This window comes from Argopecten irradians, chromosome 7 (genome assembly GCF_041381155.1).
Source record: "Argopecten irradians isolate NY chromosome 7, Ai_NY, whole genome shotgun sequence".
NCBI lineage: Eukaryota > Metazoa > Mollusca > Bivalvia > Pectinida > Pectinidae > Argopecten > Argopecten irradians.
In genome coordinates, this window is record NC_091140.1 from 36,398,112 (window position 1) to 36,420,375 (window position 22,264).

Genomic DNA, 22,264 nt, shown 5'->3' on the forward strand with positions numbered 1-22,264 from the left:
CTGTTTTTATATATTTATTTTTTTCTAAACTGATAAATAAATCTTTATACTAAAGGCCATTTGGTGTTGCTCAAGAATTCAGAGAAAAAATACGTTTGACATGCTGCTCATTCATAAGCCGCATTCCACTGGCAATTGTAATTCTGACTTTTTTTACAAATGAATCGAAGCACATCGCACAAATTAAGACTATTTGACATGCGTTCTTCTACTTATATTTGAATCGGCTACTGTAAATCTATAACACGCACATTTGAATGTAAGCACTATAAACTTTGCACTTTTATCCATTTACATAATACAGATGATTTAGTCGCGTCAAAACGTGTTCCGAGTGAGAAGCTATCTTCGGAAGTCATCTGTACAACGCTAAATATGGCATAATGAGGTTTGACTGCCGTGGTAAATCAAGCGTGTGAAGTACAATAATGTCGCATCGCCGCATACGCGGACAGAATGTACCCTAACATTTTGTCATTAGGTCCATTGTTTGCTACATTGTCGTACCGATAAAATGTGTGCAAAACCTCGTCTATCTCTGCAGTCATAATTGAATTGATTCCACGAGAGTTCGGGAGTTATTATTTAATTTACCTATTTGTGCGGTACTCAAAGACTTGTTTTATCTTTGACGCAAATAGCCGGGGAATCGTCGCGAGCGATGATTCTAAATGATTTATTCACCATATGGCAGCAAAAGTACAGTTATATCAAATACGCAACAATATGCAATAATTTTCAGCAGAAGTTACGAAATGAAGCATAAATAGAATTTTCTTGTAAAAAGTGCAATGATGTTAAAAGGATGAAAAGACATGGATTTAAAGTGATATCCGACAGAGAAGAAGCATTAAGAGTGTTTCAATTACAAATCCGACCAAAAATCAATTTATTTTATTACAGCCGGAACCCAGAGATCACAAATGATCTATGTTAAGTGCCAGCCGTAGGAGTGGTGAGTGCGTTTGTACAATACAAAATTTTGAAGGCAATTCTGATACATGTACTACACTTATGTAAAAAATATAAGACCACAAGATAGAATTATATTTAGAAGTTTACTGAATCAGAATATGGAACATTACATAAACATCTGAACATATCAGAACCAGAGGCTTCGAAAGAGTATGCGCTATTACATGTATTGACAACAACTATAATAACATAAAAGTTAATTCCATTCATATAAAATCTGAGGAGCAAAAAGGAAAGCAAAATCGTGGATAGTCTGTATTGTAATTATACTAAAACAAAACCTGAGTAAAACAGAGCAGTGCAATTTCGGAATCACAAAAAAAAAAAAAAAAAAAAAAAAATTTTGATATGGTCTGGTTTTAATGAGCTCAAATGGTATACAAAAACAACTCTTATTCACTATTTATCTATTAATGGTTATTTGGCAATTAAGGTATATATTTAACCTAAGATACCGTACAGCGTCCGGTACAATTACCTTACAACCGAAGAAACTGTCGTCCCACGTCTGCTGAAATACTGAACGCTGAGAAGGAACATGTACTACCATAACTGTTCATGCTATTGCGTATCAGTCAAGAGAAAGAGCCGAAAACCTTTACATCAGATTGCAAAATGTACATAAGCCAATTCTGAGAAGAAACCAATACGAAAATATCTGATTAGATCAACGGAAAGAAATCAAGAGCATTTTACTACTTATATTATGAAATGAGGGTACTATTTGCCATTCCTACGCCCTACCAGCATGACGAAACAGAAAAACTAAAAAAATCACCGAGAACAATTCTTTACTGCGACGAATAACGGCTCTACAAAAGCAGTTCCAGTGGAAATAAAAGATATAAATTCAAGCTTGTAGATTGCTTAAGTAACAATAGAGTTGCCGAAAAAAATATGAAACAAAATTTGCACTTCTCATAAGGTGCTAAAAATTTAACATTTTTATAGAATTATTAATCAATTCTAAGGCAACTATACAAAATGGTTGTCTGGGGATACGATGTCAATACTTCGAAATTAAGTTGTGTGCAAATATGAGAACAGCAGTTTTGTCCTTATGAATATAATAATGGCGCTGATATGAAGATTAGGGAATAATTACTCGGTATATGGAGCTTAACGTTCTTATGTGATACAAAAGAGAACTTTGTTATTCATAAATTGTAATTGTAAAGAAAGTTGGACTTACAATTACATTATTTAGCTATTGTAGAAGAAGTTGTTTTGATAACAACATTACGTATATCACTTGGGAATACAGACATACTATGCTTAAACCTGGTAATGTAGCTGGGGCATATACCTGTTAAGACGTAACCACGTTACTCTGCACAAAATAAAAGATTGAAGAACAACCTCAATGACTGATATATACTTTGGATGTCCAATTGTATTGAAAGCAGGGATAAAAAAGTATTAACTTGTACCAAGACGACATATGCTAAAGAAAAGGAAAACTAAGAATGGGATTGAGGGATAAAAATGTTTCTGGTTTCTCGCGACTTGTCTATTTCTCCAGGGGAATGGCATATCGCGGCTCAAAATGTAGCTTATGAAATTCTAGCGTCTTTTGTTGTAAAAAAGATGGTACCAAGCAATACTCTTGTTGATCCACATCTTGGTAAAAAATGAATGGTTTGAATTACTGCATTGCTGTTAATTGTCGCGGTTGTAATATTTTCCGGGCTTACTTTAACGCGGAAATAAAGTCCAAGAAACAAAAGAAACATAAATCATCGGTAAAACATATATATTTCAAATCCGCGAATTTTTTATCTAATTTTCTTGTTTTAAGCGAAAGTGTAGACCTCTGGAGATATACGATTAACTGACCTTTTTACAAGTGTGTACAAAAAAATATTGTTAAAGTTGATGCCATCATTTATATTTTAGATATATGACATTACTTATTTCTCATTTCGTTTCTGTTATTTTTAACCTTTTTACAAATAAAGCCCATGTTTTAAGTCATTGATGCAGACGTAAGCACTCTTGCTAGATCGAGGAACGAAATCATAGATATTTGCTGACTTGCGAGGCATTATTGTTATAGGTTTATTGCACTTTAATTAAGCAATCTACACTTGGTTATTGTCTTAAGGTTTTGCAATTTGTCATTATTAAAACTTTCTTTAAAAAGGAATATAATTTTATATATTATTTTCAGTTAAAAAGTTTAAATGCACGTTGTATTTTGCTGAAATATGGCACTGTCATGAAACTTGGACAATAACAGGGATTGTATTTTTGCTATCGTTATGGAAAACATCTTCCATTCTTTTCTTCACAAATAGGAAATCTGAATTCGACTTTTGGCGGTTTAATTTTGCCAGCCCCGATCTTTATATAATCATTTTTTTTTGCTATCATAACAATGTAAACTGTTAGAGTTTTGTCTTAAGTTCAAACCATTTAAGAGATATGCTGATTGCTTTACGATCAGATTTAGTAAGGAATGGATTATTTACAACACTTGATACTATATACATCGTTGTGTCGGCTCCGACGGCTAGACAACTGACATGAAGTTATTTATGAACAATTTGAAATTAAATACAAGACGATGTACAGACTAGCTGGCAACAACAAGTATTGCATTATACAACACAAATATATAGACTATTGTATTCCTCGATGTTCTTGGCGAGTCGTTGTGTGCAATAGCGTCGCTGTAATAATGTTATTGCTAGATAGAATGTCTTGCAGAAGACTTTTAAATAAGTAACATCCACTTTGGTAAACCGTAATTGATCACAAGCAAACGTCGTGTAAAATCTAGTTATTTTCTGTTAACCCATAATGTCACCTTGCCCTAACACCGTGACCATGACCTATTTTATAACCCTAGCAGTGACCCCAAAATCTATGGTTCAAAAATCAAAGCAAAAAGAAACAAAATAATACTTGAAACTCTTAGTAATCATGTAAAATAAATACTAAAACAATACTACCATTGGAAATCAAATGAAGCCATGGGATCTGGATGTTAAAGTGTTTGGTGCTTCAAAGAACATCCTGCTTTAAGCTGATGACAACATTTAAATAACAAAACGTAATTGTTAGAATTAAGACATAAGAAAACTAAATGATAAAACCATTGTACATTTTCAGTTGTTAAAAAGTTTTGGGAGTTCTTTAGGACATGCGACTTGCCGACTTCCGGTATATGATACTTGCAACGACTAGAGTTAAATCTCCCGACACTATAACGCCAATAACTGTATTTGATGTTTTGCCGTAACACTCTGAACAGCAAATGCTACTTCCTTTCTCAGCCAAAATTTTCAGATGTCTGAGCATGTCTGATACAGCTGGACACCATTACGACGTCCTAATGTGTTGTAATACATCTGAGGACAGCAATGTCACGTTTTTTCTATTCTCTGTGACAAGACGTTGCGAATGACTGCTCGTCTTATGCGAACTATTGTCTGGCAATATATTGCATAGAGTGTCTAAAGGAAATCAAATTAGCGAGGCTAATAAAGGAGTTGTACATGTCTGTACATGGGACACTTTCTCGGAACCAAATACATGAGGAGGCAATGAAGTGTTGTAAGCGAACTGATACATTTCGCGTCTGTGACGAAAAGCCACGGACACAAATAAGCTTCCAGCGTCACCATCATGCAGTTACAACGCAGAATTTCCTATAGACCATTGTGAAGCAATAATTTGACACCAAGACGGCTCTTATTCAATTCAGAGTATTAAATTTTGCGAAATAATAAACAGAACGTTATGATCTCTAACACAACTTCCATTTCAAACCCTATCATCTCAGATGTGTGCCCTTAAATGTTTTATATAAGAACAACAGACAAAATGCCGTGAAATACAACCATTTATATAGTACCGTACCCCAAGTGACCATTACAACTTAACCTGAAGCGAGGGTTTGCCTCACGTAGCAATAATCCAAGATATGTGTAATACTTAAAGTCTACCATACGCCATCCGTTGGGTGTGACCACAAATTCTGCCAACTCTGGATAATTTTACAGGCATGTAAAGAACAATTTTTGGAAGCATCGCGCGATCGGACGACTGACTCAGTGACTCCCCGGACACCGATACGCTATTTGTTTATTTACATCCTCATAATGACTATTGGTCACGGGTGTTATCATTATTCGTTTGGGTTTTGTTGTATTTTGATCTCTCAAATGTCTTAAGAGCACACGATCTATGAATTTATCATCTTATTCAAACATGTGTAGAATATCATATCATATGCTTTCTTACGGCAAGTTGTTTGTGAATGTAACCTTAGTGCCTTCCAACTTTATTATCGTTTATTATCGTCTTGACCCTTGCTCCAGTTTCATACTAAATATCCTCCCATGATATTCCGTCATTGCACCCATATCACAGAGTTGTCTGCCCTTGCGGAGATGTATCGAATGGGAATCCATTAATTTGTGAGCGAAATTTATGTTGTCCCTACAATATGCATTATGTTCATAAATATATGAAATGAGGAACGCAAGGACTCCTGGGAGATATTTATGAATATGTACAGTGTATAAGACATAGCAATAAATACGTAAGAGTAGATAACTCTGTAAATATAAATACAAAATATGATATGAGTATAAGAGGAGAAAACAGTTGCATGATGATGTTTATATTTAAATGAATACATACTGGAGATTTTGCGTTAACTAAAGGCAAACAGAGTTACAAGACCCGAAAACACTTACGCAATGTTAGGTGTTGTAAACGAGAGAGTTTAATAACGTGCAGTGGTAAACTAGTACATTACTCCTTAAACTTGGATGTAATTTTGTTTTCTATTCTTATTCAAATGGTGAAATTTCAAAAGAAGTGCTGTAAAATATAAAATATTATGTATATCTGTTTGCCAAATGTCTCTATTCCCCCACTTTTGACAAACTATAGTTAGTTTAGGTAAACGAACACATGTAAGCACAGGTAAACTTTTATATGGAACTGTCTATAATTGGTTTCCCATTGTAACATACTAACACTTTTCTTTGTTCTCTAAAATATGGGCAAAAGGAGAACACACAGAATCTTGTAAAGGCATCTCCATTAAAATTTATGACTTTCAAAATTACACGATGAAATATGACCGTACTAATAATACATCATGTTACGATAGTACTTCCTGGTTCATTGTCCTCATTACTGTTTTCTTGCACTCATATTTTCGAATTATGAATAATATCATATCTGCACCCTCTCCCCTATCACCTTAATCACCGCCGTCAGATCAAGGGCACGTGCGCTTTATCCCAATATTTAACCAGATATTAGCATTGGGGTTCGACAGATACAGGTTGCTGAAAAAAACGGCTGTTTGCATAAGACTTTTATATAATTGATATTTTTACTTGTACATTTTGCTTGCAACATTTGAATTACTTTCAGTTTGAGTTACAAAGTGGATAAATGCTATTTTTTTCAATAAAAGACAGTTTTCTACAACTATCAGCTCATAAGAAAGGGACATTGAACAGATTCCCAGGCGCAAACAGTACATAATATAACAGTCTTCCGCGGAGCAATTCAGCCAAGGAGTTTGTGGTAATTGCTTTGTCTGTGTTATTTGATTTGCTACGGCAAATACTTCAGTAAGATCATTCTTTATATTCGTATTGGTCATCTTCGGCGATGTACAATACCATACATATTTAAACGTCAGCCGTCTGGGATTGACCAAAGAACTATTACTTACGCAAATGTTTACATAATATATCGTTCAAGAATTACGCCTAACAATGGACCTAATTTTTGTCCAATGCGATCGCGCGTTCATTGCTTGGAAGTCTTTATTTTAGTCCTGAGGGATATCTTTAGATTAAATGACAGTTAAACATGCAACATAATATGTTCCTGTATGTAACGATTGCGTTCTTGGCAATATTTAAGAATCTACCGTTGGTTGAATTTCGAAATAATTGTTGGGACTGGCTGTGAAGAAATATTGTAGGATTTGGAGACAATGCACATGATAAAAATGATAGTAGGAGATTATTAAACATATAATAATGTTTGTACATTCAAATCATTTTCATTGGTTTGACCTTTAAGATCACATCATGTTGTTGTCATGGTATAAATATGACAGGTAATGCTTCTTTTATCATAAAAAATAAATCATGTGTTAAACGCTTAAAGTAATTTTTTCCTTTAAAGTCTTGCTATAAAGTCAAAAAGGTATCCCTGACGATAGAAGTTTTAAACAATTATGAGCGTTTCTTTATATATTAAATATATAAAACGGGGTTTTCTTCTCAATACAGATACATATATTGCATCTTCTTATCCTGGTCATTTTAATTGTATCTCATTGAGAAGGATGAAGGGTCATGGAGGATTCGATAGACACCAACAATTACATTTTAGTGTCGCCCTGACCCTCCCATTCTAGTAATCCATTGCTCACAATAATACATCTAGAATCATCATGGTAATTAGCCAGTCTATCTGAACCCCCAACTGATTCCCCCGCCGAGTACAATATGGCAATGGTATAAAAGGACGCTGTTAGATCAGTCACCGTTAGGTATGGAGAGTAATTTCAGCCAAGAACTAATCAATTAACCTTCATACACAGAAGAGTTCCAACACGACACTTCCAGAATGGCGGATTCCCAAGCGTTAGGGCGTTCAGTCAGTATAACAGAGAGCACACAGGACAAACATGACCGAATAGATCAATATACAATGCAGAGGTATTAGAATACATTCGGAGATAAATTGTAAGTATAACCGGCTGTGGAAACATACTTCGAATATAAGACACTGACGGGCTTGAAGTCTAATTGAAAACGGATTTAACATGAATTAATGTGGCCTGAACTCACAACGCCGGTAGCAAACAGTTTCCCTGAGCAGACGACACACCATCAACTTAATCACGGATTCCCGCCAGCTTACCTTGTGTTGACACCTTACATATTAGACAGAAAACAATTTTATCTAGACAGTGAAAATAAATACCAGAATCAATCAGCGTGTCTAGAAATACTGCTCAAATATTGATTTGAAGAAGATGCATATGTCAAATTTTGTTGATTGGCATTCAAATTTGTCTAATCTCGTTTTGAGCGAGATCTTGTTCACAAAGCCAATTTCAACACCTGACTATTACAGAATACGCAAAATGTCGGGCGCTGTAAAGTTTTCATCCTATACACATTGTATATTAGATAAACATTATTGAGACAAACGACTTTGAAAGCACGCTAGGAATGAAACAAGGGCTATAAATCAATTTGAATGAACGGTATCGATCGAGGTCAAATTTGTCAACATACCTACACAGCTGCAGTTGTGTGCGGATTTTTAGTTTAATAGGGAGTTGAAAAAATGCAGAGATAAATGTAGAAACACTACCTACATTGTTTCATTTTTCAAGCTTGCTCTCTGTTCGTTGTGACTTTATTAATCCACTTTAGATGAATTCCCCCAAGCATAAAGACTGTCTATTCGAAAATCCGATTCGTAAGACGAAATCTCGGGAAAGCGATATCAATGAGCATGATTCTTTTTTAACTATAAAATTATTAAAACCCATTTTGTTTAATTAAATCAAAATTTAATTTAAAAAAATACGGAATATTTTTATCTGCTATTTGATCAGCACGATTGCAAACAGAGATGGCACATCACACACAATGTTCTATTGATATTTTATTGCATAACACTACAGAATTCATTTCTTCCGTGTTAATTATCCCTAATGCGTGTTATCCATCTAAAATTCTGAAATGTGTTTAGAAAACTTGGCTCTTAAAAGTTACCATTATTCTTTCAGCATTATGGAATCCAATAAAATTTGTTTTAGGATTATATCATTTTTTGGGTTTTTTTGCCTAATGACAAATTCTCTATCAGTCAAAATGTCGGTCATTGAAGCCACTGAAGATGACTCCATCAATATCGACATGTTTGCAGTAATTAGCTATAGTCAGAGGGACCAGTAAGTCGATGACTTGCTGTGTCCACTCAGACAGGTGTCCAATGGATTACTCTCTGTAGTGTCATGGGGGTAATTAGGTCGGAGGTTTGGGAAAAGCTAGTCATATTGACGTAAAACATAGAAATGTTTACACAGATGTATCAATTGCATAGTACTTTTTACCGATGAATATTAACGGTATGATACAGAGTTGAAACTTATTTTTCTTAAAATGTTTTATAACATTGACAGGGGGTTAGGATTCGTACTTGCTGCCCCTAAATGCACCTTAGTAAGGAGCGACTTCATCAAATATTTTATCTATTTTCCCGTCAAGAAAAAAACGAACTTTCTTTTCAAATGTCTCCCTTGACACCGTCTAGTTTTTGGCCTTTGTTCAACACCAGACCGTTACGCAACATAAAACTTTTGACAGATGTCTTTCATATTATTACAAGTCAACAGCTATATCGGACGATGCATCCTTAACTCTTAATCGATATCTCAATGTTAAGTGCACCTATAAAACCTGCCTTAACTACCAACTCTGTATAAAGACCACCTGCTAAATAAGACCACTTTATTAGGATTCTCATTGAAAAAATTCAAAACAACGTGAAAGTTATAAAAAAACCGAATTGGTTGTAAACAGCATTTCCCTTTGACTTTTGAACAGCCTTACAGACTTCTTTCATATGAGTTTTCCGATGTTCTGAAAATGAAACCTATTTGAAAATAGGTTATCATTAATATGCTATGTATATAACATTTGAAATCCTTAAAATAGAACAAATGTTTTCTGTGGTGTTGAATAAAACATTATAGTGTTGCTTAAAAAATAGTTAGTTAGCGAAAAATGTTCCAAAATGGAACTGTCCCTTGTGACCTGTTTGAATGGTTAAATAGGTATATCTACCCTAGACTAGACAGGTTATTTAAGGTTTTCCATAGCACCAATGGACCTTACAGTGACGTGATTGAACCACAGTTGAGCCACATAAACAATATGTCTTTAAAATATACTTCAGACTAAAAACCATATACGGTTTTCCACTGTCAGCTTTAAATGTCATATTGAATTTATCTTACTATTCTTTTAAGAGGAGGTTTTTCAAAATATTGCTTTAAATGCATTTTTCGTTCAATGCATTGACGCACCAGACGCACAGAAATCTCATATATGTTTGTAAAATACACAACATTTGATAAAGAAACGTTAAGAAGTCCTAAAATTGCAATATTGTTTTCCTCTGAGGGTTCATTATGTTCTTTCTGAAATAAATCTAGTATGACTTATCAGTAACTTTCTATCTTTAACTGACTACTTTAATGTTTAGTCTGTCAGCATTTTTATCTTTACAGCCCACTCGAAGCCTATGAATTATTCACATGATTTTTCATTGTCACGCAAGCCAATTCATTTCAGTTAAGATATTGGAATGGTGTATATGACGTTACGCAACTTATGGATTTTGAAGTACCGACGTTGTTGATATTTGCTTTTATTCTGAAGTCATACGACATTTTTATTCCTTTTCCATGAAGTGATTTTTTTTGTATATTTAAATTCATTTTGAGGTTTTATTTTTTACATTATGCATACACCATTACGATTCCTTAAGAAGTCGAATATAATATATTCCTTTTCTTGTCAGAGTGAACGTGCTAATTTCGAAATGATGAAGTCCTCAAATGTGCTCCTACTGCAAAATTTCAAGGTTTTTGCAAACACAGAAAGGCTGCTAATTTATTCCAATCGTAAGTGTTTACCGTGATTTGACAAGATATGGGTGAATCGCTTAAGAGTTGTGACCTCTGTGGTGACCTCTGTTAGAACCTCGGAGAAGACCCTAGTGACTTCTGTCACGTGCGTTCTTCATCGACTCCCTATCATTAATGTACAAATACACCCCCAAGGAGTTTAGCCCCTATCCCCCACACTGAATATGAGTGTATATAAGGGTTTAATTTTCAATATCAATATTTGGAAGTCTATCCTAAGTTATTACCTTGTAGAGCGAACACTCGAAAACGCTATCCGGGGACTTGGCTCCGAGTAAACACCGATGTCATAATGTCGCGAAAGTACTTAGTGTTTGCAATACACGTTTAACAATATTAACCTCATTCAGGTTAATCATACAATTCCGTGAGGTGAATCTAGAAATTAGTGAGAAGTTAGTTTGCAATAAAAGAATCTTGTTCGTGCAGTACCAGGGTATTAACCTTTAAAATTGAACATTTTATTTGACTTTAAAATACGTTGTTTTGTGTCATTTGTTTAAAGAAAGTCACCAGTTGTAGCTAGACATCACGTACACAAGCTACAATGACTTATCTTCGCTCTGATGTTTGAACATGACTGTAGTTTTGAGGTCAGATTAACAATTACAGTTGATGTTGTAAGAAACCAAAAACAAAACTTAGAAGAACCTCAGAAATCAACAGCAACAGAAATACGAAAAAGGCAGAATAAGGTCAAATATGAATAATAGACAAATGTTAAAATCCCATCAGGAAAATGCATGACTACAGTTTGGAAATATTACTAACGATCATAATTAATGTTGCAAGAAAATAAACAAGGCGAACACTGGAATAACACAACAACAACCGTATAATAAAAGTTTAGTCAAAACTTAATAAGTTCAAATATGAATAATGAATGAATGTTAATCCCTACGAGGACCCTCGAATGTGTTTCAAATCATATAACACTATCCTTTTGAAAGGTGTACTTTGGGAGAATCAGGTACTGTAAAACTCAATAAACATCATCATGCAGACGATCATTTGGAAAATGACATGAAATATTGGTTTCTAATATCTATTTAGGACACCTATCCTAATCAGTAAAATCTTCATGATTCGATTTACGTACGTAATGAAACTCTCAATCTGATTTATCAGAGTAACTTCCCTTGGTTGCGCTCTTCTTCGATACTGAAAATAAACACTGATTGTCAGAATGTGAACATTTTTATCTGTCAACAGACGCAGCCGTTGAAGAAGGATTTGTGGTATTAAAGATGCATTACTAAGCTTTTTAATGAAATCGAATTTGGGCAGATGCAAACACAGCTGAATCACTTGATGAATCTTTCTTAATTAGTCAAAAAATGCATATGCAATCAAGTCTCACCAGTCACCACCGGAAGAAGAATACACTGCATTTATATTTCGCTTGCAGTACGGTTTTAATTACATTGTTCGTTTGAACAAAGAAACATTTATCAAACTGAAAAACATTTATCCAAATCAATGAGCGTTATGAAGAATTGAAAAGATAAATTTACTACATAACTTTTTAATGTGACGTTTTAAGGCATAAAATACATCAATCTTGCTAATGTGACGGACATTAGCATACATATTTCTGTTGGAGAATTTTATGCTTTTTGAAACTAAAATTCACTAGATTTGCTTTACTCTGGTTATATGATTATGACATTTACTAGGTTTCCCCACGGAGGAGCAGATGAATGTTTAAACACTGATTTATGAGGGAGTTACACGCTCTGTAGAATCTCTAATATTCATTCTCGTTATTATCCCATGTTTCTGAATTGACAGATGTTTTCTGTGTATCTATTCACTCGTACATGATAAAAATGGCGTATATATCGTTACATTACGAACTGTGTCCCATACTTAAAAAACATCAAGTAGATGATGTTACATACCAAAATAACCTAAATTACAGTTATAAAACGTCATATCTTTTAAACACTCTCCCGTCGGGTGTTAATGTTAAAAACACTTATTTTATCGCCAGTGCCATCGAATGTCGAGTGCCTTAAGAAATAACGAAGATATCAATGCTGATGAAGAAGACAAAATTGCACTTGAACGTCAAGAACCACGTAGAGGTGTAGATATTCTGTATAATGCAAACCACTAGATTTTTTCGCGAGTTGTATTTTTGGCGTATTTTTTTGTAAGATATTTAACGCAAATTAAAATGTTTCGCAAATATTTTATAAAACGTATTAGGAATTCATGGTTGTCAGTTAGTGAGTAAGAGGATTGCGAATTTCAATATTCACGAATATGCTAAAAATAGCAGGGGAAAAGATGAAATTAAAGTGGTTCACACTTGCGAGATCTGTTACATTTTTGTATGTTGGTTGTAGAATGATATCGGTTCATCTGAATGGTTCGTGAAGGAGTATGTCATATGAACGACGAATCTGATAGCAAGTAGCTGTTATTGGTATTTTATGACTTATTTCCATTATCTGTGTAAAATCAAGAAGCCAAGATACACTCGGATATTTAACTACTGAAAAAATCCTTAACCATTATTGATAAAAGGTGTGAATAATCTATTGACAGGTTACTTGAAAAACATCTTAAAAAATAAAATATGTCACTAGTGGAGAAACGGTTGCTCTAAATATAGAAGCATAAACTTTATTTCAGAAACAAAACGAATTCTGAAATATATCAGCTAGTATGAGTGTTATGCTATAAATAGACCACTATCCCACCAAATGCGATAAAAAAGTTCATAAAATATAACCTAAAACAGCATTCGTTTTTTGTGTGTTAATATTTCCTCAATTACAATAAAAGTCGCCATATAATGCAATGGCCTAACATCACTGTTGGATTTGCTCTCTTATGTACCGACACAGAGAGCCAGTGACGACAGACATTCCATCTCGTCATGAGTAGAAACCGTTGGTGACCAAATATATTATCCTGCTATCACTTTACGCCGGCTATTGTGATGGCACGCAAACTTTTCATTTATACGTTGTATAAAGTGTGGTCAGAGCCGTGTGGTCGGAAGGAAAGAGTCGCATTGATACACACCGTCTGATAACGGGGTGTGAACATGGATTTATATTGCACTATTTACGATGGCGGATGTGTTCGGCCAGTAAAGCGTGTCAATAGTCTCAAGGGGGACTGATTGACGAAATAGGACCACCAAAGCTCAGAGTGAATTTTGTAATAGTTCATAGATAAATGTAATGGTGTTGTTGTTTTATTTCTTTATTTTGTGCTTTTTACGATGGCTGATGTGTTTGGCAAGTAAAGTCATTATTGTCATTATTCTTAAGGGGATTCAATTGACAAAATAAGACCACCAAAGTGCAGAGTGAATTTGTTAATATATCATGGATAAATGTAATTGTTTTGGTATTTCTTTTTTTTCTTTTCTTTTTTTGTATTTGTTTTGCACTATTTACTATTGCGGATTTGTTAGGCCAGTAAAGCATGTCATTTGTCTCAAGGGAAACCGATTGAGAAAAAAGAACCACCATAGCTCAGAGTGAATGTGTTAATTGTTCATAGATAAATGTAAGGATGGCCTTTTGATTTTATTTTTTTATTCTATAAAAATCGATAATATTCGTAATAATGGTATTGACTGACTTCAAGAATTGTGTTTGATATGAAATTAGGATGAATAATTTTTAAATGCTTTTGCAATATAACGTGATTACATTAGTCGTTTTGATGTGGTGTTTTACTAAAACGAACTAAGAGAACAGGAAAGCCAAGCGCCAAAATGATTGAAAAATTTAATTATATAAAAACGAAAAAAATACTAGGAAGTATTGCAAGCTTTATCTTTCTGATAAATGATCTGCGTTTTCATTGAAAAATTGTCATAGACATCTGTCATTGAAAATTCCTCGGAAGTGTGTTTTGGATCACATGACATCAGGTTGATCTAAACATGTGTCCAGAGTACGTGGAACTAAAGGAAGACTATCGAAAGGTCAGGAAGGTCAAAGTTTTACTCCGGGCCGAAAATGACCTTGAAAGGGATGGGTGAGGTCACGTGATGGGAGATAAAGTGATGGGCATGGCCCCATGGATGTGTGTGATAATCATGGTTACATAAATTTTTTCATGACATTAGTCTATAACGTTACGCTTTGCGAAGATATACACTGCGTTTGCACGTGTTTATCTTTACAAATACAAGCGATTCGCGCCTTATCTTAGAATCTCGCCAAAAATAAATGGAGAGCAGATTTTATCAGGAAAATGTTAGACTTCTATTAAGAACAGCCCAAGGATTGCAGAATCTTTGAACATGGTGTTTGGGAAATTAAAAGTTAAAAGTAGATGCCCTTAATAAGTATATTATTACTTTATCTAAAACCTGCTGCAGCTGTGAAAGTGAAGCTATGCGTAGAAAATAAATCGGTCAAAGTCACAAAGTGATATAGATTTAGTATAACATGACTAGACTTATTGATCAAAGGGTAAATGCAAAACTACTCTTAAAACTTAAAACTGGTGAAGTCGTTATGGACAGGTACAGTAAAACCTGCATTAGCAACCATCTGTTTATTACGACTATTTTATTAAGGTCATAGACGGTCCATTTCACAATTTGACATATGCATAAAGAAGACTTATGATAAAAGCTATCTGTCTTTTTTCTTTATTTCTATTTCCATTTTTATATACAATGTTGATTCTATAATATCTCTGCAAGGAATCGACACGATTTTGATAGACAAGTGGTCGGTATACACAAGTGGTCGGCATAAACATGCAATCGGTATACACAGGTGATTGGTATATACACATGGTCGGTATACACAAGAGGACAGTATAACAGGTGGTCGGTAAATACAAGTTGTCGGTATAACCGTTGGTCGGTATATACAGGTGATTGATATATATATATATATATATACAAATGGTCGATATATTCAAGTGGTCGGTATAACAAGTGATTGGTATATATAAGTGGTCGGTATATACAAATGGTCGGTATGCACGAGTGGTCGTTATACACAATTTATCATTGTAGTACGTTATCCACACGATAAAAAAGCCACCATCCTGTTTATAGGTGCTTTTAGTATGGAGAAGGGGATTATTGGGAAATGACATTACCTAATACGATCACAATATGGATATTTAAACATCATCAGTCACTATCAAAATTACATTGTATACGTTTCATTCATAAACAAGTGTCAACACATCGGTGTGTCGCCACGGGCACTCCTGTATTGATCGAGGGTTTGAGATATTACAATACGTAATTTGTAAGTCAAGGTCTGGTCTATGTTATGTCCCAAAATTGAAACACATGCTTATTAATCGGATTTGGTCCCAAACTCAAATGCTATTTTCTTTAAAAATTGTTTTAAATCTGTAAACTAGTCTATCAAGAAATTGTTACTTAGTTGATGCGGTTAGATGATTAGCAGTGGAATTTTATTGATTACTAAAACAAATTAAGTTAGATTTGTTAGGCAGTGTAAACGAACCAAGAATTAAGCCTACGTTCCAGACCTCAACTAAATATACATTTAGACTCTTCTGAATCAAAGGCTAGACCAGTCCATTATGGATTTTCAAGGGTGAATGAGTTAATTTCTAAGGAACTGGCGTGGTAGGGGACGCAATCCATTGACAAATTTTGATTGGGATAGCATGTTTAGAATATACTATCATAAGCAAGGGCCATAGTTATCGTAATATGGTCAAAGAACATTCAATTGTCAAATTTGAATTCAGAAAAAAATGTCTGTTGGTGAAAATACAAAACAATGACATATTCTTCACAGGTTATTGTCTGAAGAAAATCTTTAATAATTTGTTCCAAGATCCGATTCCATGGGGTTTCTACATTTTCTATAAAATTACATACCGTGGAAGGAATTAAGCTTTTTGTTACATCTCATCGTAGTATAGACATGTCTTTTATATGATGATGATGATTGAAGTAAGGTTAATGAGCCAATATGAATATGCTATTATTACTACTATGAACAATATCACATTACCAATGACAAACAAGCTTCGTAAATTTGGTTGTTGATATTTTTCATGACGCAGTGGTATGTCTAGTTATGGAGTATAGTATTGCAGAAAGCGTAAATTAGGACATGGATGTAGGATCTCCTTAATTAGGTCATAGATGTGTGATTTCCTTAATTAGGTCATAGATGTATGATCTCCTTAATTAGGTCATAGATGTATGATCTCCTTCATTAGGTCATAGATGCTTAAGAAAAACCTTACTCTGACAAGTGTTATGAATTTAATAACATATTTTTGACGTTTGAATATTCATAGTTTAAGTGCATATCATGATACTACGAAAGCTTTCAGGTTGTGGGCTATGGTGCTATGAACGTCATTTTTTCATATGTTCAGGAAATTGCATTGGAACAATACTGTCATGGATGTCTTATTACATTAACATTAGAGGGTGACAGTACCTATTGTCACCTAAAAGATATCACTGTCACCCTGGGAGAAGCCGAGACAGTGATATTCCAAGGTATTAGTCATTGTCATACTGTTGCATATATATTCGTTCACAGTGATCTAATTCATATTGTGACTGATGCTATAGTTCCGTTGATAGTGATTAGTGGTAGCAAGATTCATGGACTTTAAGTGCGATTAATGGATTATCGTGTTTATAGCGATACTGTAGGTGGAGATTCGCGGTAGGGGCTATATTACAATAGGTATCGTTAGTGTGGTCATCATCGGGTTTCAGGGCATCAAGGTCATATACTCATAATGGTGTTCAGTTTAGCTTTATGTGTTAACGAATTGTCATGTTCTCGTTCATATCCTGCATATGTTTGAGAACAAACTATTAATATGTTATCGTGTTTGAAATATTTCTCTTAATATATAATCGTATGGAGCAATAGTTACAACGGTATGGGTAGCAGTGTGCATGTTTTGTGCTGTACTGCTATAGATGTACTGATTCTTGAAGTTGTAGTAGGGTATTTCGCTGTACGTTTCGGCTGTAGTGGTCAGTTCAAGTTTACCCTTTTCGGTCAATAATAACACTTTGTGGTATGATGAGCACTCCAATTTACTGGTGCGGATATTTGTGTTAACAGTGGTTTGTTATGTTGGTGACCTACAGTTGTCATGGTTACCTCTTTGAAAGTATATCTAAATGGCGTGTTCATTTGAAAGACTGATTTTGACATCAATGTACACCATACATACAGCATCCTTTCGTTATTGACGGAAATCGAAGTATATGTTGAATATACGTATTGTGAAATTGATATTTTGTACTGAAACACTTCCTCCGATTGATCATCAATATTGCATAACAAATCAGTATGATTGTACATCGTATATAAAAGACCATTGTATAATGTGAACAATACCAGGCTTGCCATCCATGCGATACATAATCCGCTTATCCTATGTTTTATTAATGTCATGGCGTAATGTTGTAGCTTGGATGTTTGAACCGGGATGTAAATAAGAAATCACAATGGTACGCATTTCCGGTTCAAACCGGAAATGTCAAAATTGTAAAATCAAAAACGGAACTTACCGAGGGTAGCAGTAGAGTCCCTACTGACTCAATCAAGCCAAGAAGATCCAATTTCTTTACTCCGTCAGTCTCGTCAGATCCCATTGAGCAAGTTGACATGTTACTAGTTTTCCTACTGGAACTGGACAATTCACTCCCAAGGGACGCATTTGATACTGTCCCCTTTCCTGGCACGAGGTAGTTGTCGGACACAGCCTGTTCAGGTTTGCGCTGTCCAGTTTGGGTGCTGGCAGTGGTAGTTTTGAAAGTGTCTGAAGGGCCATTTGTGCTCCCATTAGGTAAAGAAGACGGTTCGATGTTATTGTTATTGTTTTTAGACTGTTGTGCCACTTTGGCGTTTTCTATAGCGTTTCTGAATGGGCAGCCGCTCATCTTGCCACTGGTAGTGTCACATCAATACAAAAATATGTAAATTAAGGTAAACCCGCACTTGTCATAAAAATACCGATACGCAATCTTAAGGTCAACACAGATGCACAGGTATATAATATTGTAATGTGAGATCGAATTCCTAACGATGTTTTCATTGATTTAAACTGTTTTCCAGATAAACATAAAAAACCCAATGTACCTTATTGACTTCTCAAATTGTTAACCGGTAGATATCCCAACAGCAGTGCTATTAAATCCTTGGTTCGCTTATAGATGTGACACAAAAACTCCCATCGTTTATAGAGCGTGTGTAAAGTACCATTGTGTGTCCTATTTACACTGTGCGTGTGTATAGCACCATTGTGTTCCGCTTTCACTGTTTACACCTAGAAAATCTCACCTGAATCCCGTCTCACCTGCTGATTAGTTTTACATGTGTAACATATATACCTTGTGTCTTATCTCACAGTCAGGGTGGGCCTACACCCTCCTTCGCTGTATTTATATAAACTTTACGTTCTCGTTCGCGTAGACATATCACTTCCACTAACTATATGTAAATCCGCGTTGTATATCGTATTATATGTGGTGGGTTCTACGACCGACACAACGTCGATCCTCCCCAGACATAAACATGAACAGTACACGTGCGAACGGTTCTTACACAGAGAGATCGGGCTGGTTCTACCACAGCAAGGGCACTGTATATTCAGCTTGTTTAAAAGCGGGCGATGAAAGACAGCAACATTGCTATATAGCTAATGTAAACACTGATCGAGTACAGCGGACGAAGCTAAAGTAATATTGAATCTCTCTGTTGAGATTTCTTCTGTCCGGCCCAGCAATAACTTCAGCCGGTTTGTGATTGAAAAAGGTTGCGCTCTACATCAAAGGGATCAAACGAGGATGTGATGGCTGCTAATTTCTGCCTTTGATTTCCTTATCGATTTCTTTACGATTTTGTCTGTACTGGCGTGTCCAGGTGTATTAGCATAATTCTATCATCTCCATTTCAGATCTTTGATATTCTTATTTTATTGAGTTACGCCTATAGATATGCCTAGAACAGTTTTATAACTGTTATGAAAAATATGTTATATAACTAGGACAGTCTTGAAGGTCGATGTACCTAACTGTTTTCGAGATGTAATAAAATTATATGTGCATTGTCATTCAAACTTATCTAACGAAATGTAACTACTATAGATTGTAATTTTACAAAAGGAATGTACTATAAATACACTGTAAATGTTCTGACAAGATGTAATATTGTATTGACGTGATATTACATTCAATGTAACTTTACTTATGAATAATTATAGGTCATTTTTGATAAAGACGATATCTTATATAAATGTTATATAACACTAAAATCGAGACAATATATGTGTATTATCCAATCGTTTTACCAAGAAAATCAAATGGAAATAATTTGTTGAAGTATTTACGTCTACAAGTTAAGAAAGTGTGGCTTAAGACTGATATATGGTTTCAGAACTAGACATTATGTAAAATTAAAGGAATTACTGAATTCAGACACGAAATATTATCAATGGTACTTTATCTTAAATAAATGATAAGAAAAAAATGTATTGGTTAGTTTCCATGCAATAAATGACATACAAGTTTTTCCTGTTTGTCCACCGTTCAATGTGACGTCCGTATCTTCATTACGATGTTTCCCTAATCCGTGTTTTGTCCATTCCTGAAATAAAATAGTATGATACGACTTTTCATGTATTCATATTCTTTACCATAAGACAATCATAAATATGTTTTTTTCCTCAAATATAATTGACGTATCATAAGACACCATTATCAAGACTGTACAATAATTCATTTTTAAAACGCCCTTGTAATGAAACATAGTCATAAACTAATTTGCAAAGTGAATGTGTTTTTAATGAAAATAAAACAAATGTTGACAGACGTATCCGTTTTGTGTGATCAACTTTAAAATTGTTTTGACATATAAACGAGTTAACTTAAGTTACAGTACCACTGGCATCTTTATCATGCTAGTTTTTTGTGTATATCAAATTTGTAGTATTGTTACATACTCTGGGCATATAAAGATGAAATGATAAAAAAAGATAGAACAGAGACAATTTAACACCACTCCTGTCATGGAAGTAAGATATAATTTCATCGGTGTAATCATGCATATACGGTTTCGAATTGGCACTCCCAAGTTCAAAGCAAATCTAAGGTCCTAAGGGGCCCACGATATTTCAACAACATCACATTTCTACCATTCATGTCAAAAATTAAAAAAAAAAATTAAGATAATATTAAATACGGAGACAAATCTTTAACACAAAAATGAAGGCAACGTTACGACCATGCTGGTTACACGTTACTGATAATTCAAACTCACCTAGTATCGAAAGCACCCTCCACAAGACATAACTCAAATTAACTTTCATTGTGTGTGTGAATGTCTGTATGTTTTGGGAGGCTGTGGTATATTCGTGGTGTGTTTCTTTTTAATAGTGGAACTCGTAACATTTCTATAGTGTTGTCTCACTGAAGTATCTTTCAAAGTATACCGAACAGAACACACCAACCGGTCACATCATACTGACATTGGGTAAACCAGTCGTCCCACTCCGTTTATGCGATTATGCACTAAACGGGAGCAGAATCTACCACTTTTACAGACTGGTTTGTCTGTGACAGGGGAAAGAACCCGGAGTTTTCCTCACGGGGACGAGTACAGTGGGATAGCGCTATTAATGGGTAAGAGTTTTGATTTTGTAACACAAGCATACCGCAGTCTCCAAAACGACACACGTAAATGATCACCTCAAGCAAGAAGTAACACATACCTCACATGATTTCCTTAATGGCCTGTGTTAATAATATGATATTCAGTAAAATAAAACCAGTAAACTTATTTATAAAGGTTCTCCTGAGAGAGTGATATTGTGTTATCAACAATACAAGGTCGACTATAAATATGTTAAGTATAAATGTACAATAGGGTAAGTGGCGTAGAGTAAAATATTGGTATATTGAGAATAAAAATTGTTAAAGTATTTCATAGATTTTAATTTCTTATTAGATATTAGATTGATTTTTTTTAACTAATATCGGTATATTTTCAAGTTAAAATGTGCGCTTCTACGCTGACTCCACAAAACCTAGCATATTCATTTCTTATTCTTAATATACGTTCTGAATGGCAAACTTACTTTTCTAGGACACATTCTAGAAAAAATATACACAGTCATCATTGTTTAAAAAAAATCTAGGAATATCTCATACTTCATTTTTTTTTTACTTAGATCGACATCCTACCGTAAAAATGTCATTAAAAAGTTGATTTTCATTTCGCTTTCAATTTATTAAAGTCGTATCATGATTTCTTCGCTTTTTCTTAATCTTTTCTGATGTTGCCGTAATAGAGAGTAATTTACAGACCAGCGTAGAGATCATGATATATATCAATCAGAGTATGTTTATATCTGAGATATATGAGATAAAGAGCTTATGAGTTTGTGTCTTTAGTCCTTGATGTATCCATTTAATGTAATTGGGTGAATTGGGTTTTATCTAATCATGGAAATAAATAATTATAGTAAATATAAAGTTACTTAAAGGTCTCTTTGTTACTTTGAACATTAGCTTTCCAACGTTTTGGACTATATATAGGATATTTGTCGTATCTTCTGTGCCTT

General features: G+C 34.4%; 1 protein-coding gene across 1 annotated transcript in view; it reads right to left on the reverse strand.

Annotated features, from left to right (window-relative positions):
* Positions 1 to 19,477, reverse strand: part of LOC138328286 (guanylate cyclase soluble subunit alpha-2-like) — a 55,863-nt gene extending 36,386 nt beyond the window's left edge. Inside the window, exon 1 of the mRNA XM_069275028.1 lies at positions 18,213 to 19,477. Coding sequence (XP_069131129.1) covers positions 18,213 to 18,584 — 372 coding nt within the window. The 5' untranslated portion in view covers positions 18,585 to 19,477. The remainder of the gene's footprint in view (positions 1 to 18,212) is intronic.
* Positions 19,478 to 22,264: the final 2,787 nt, after the last annotated feature.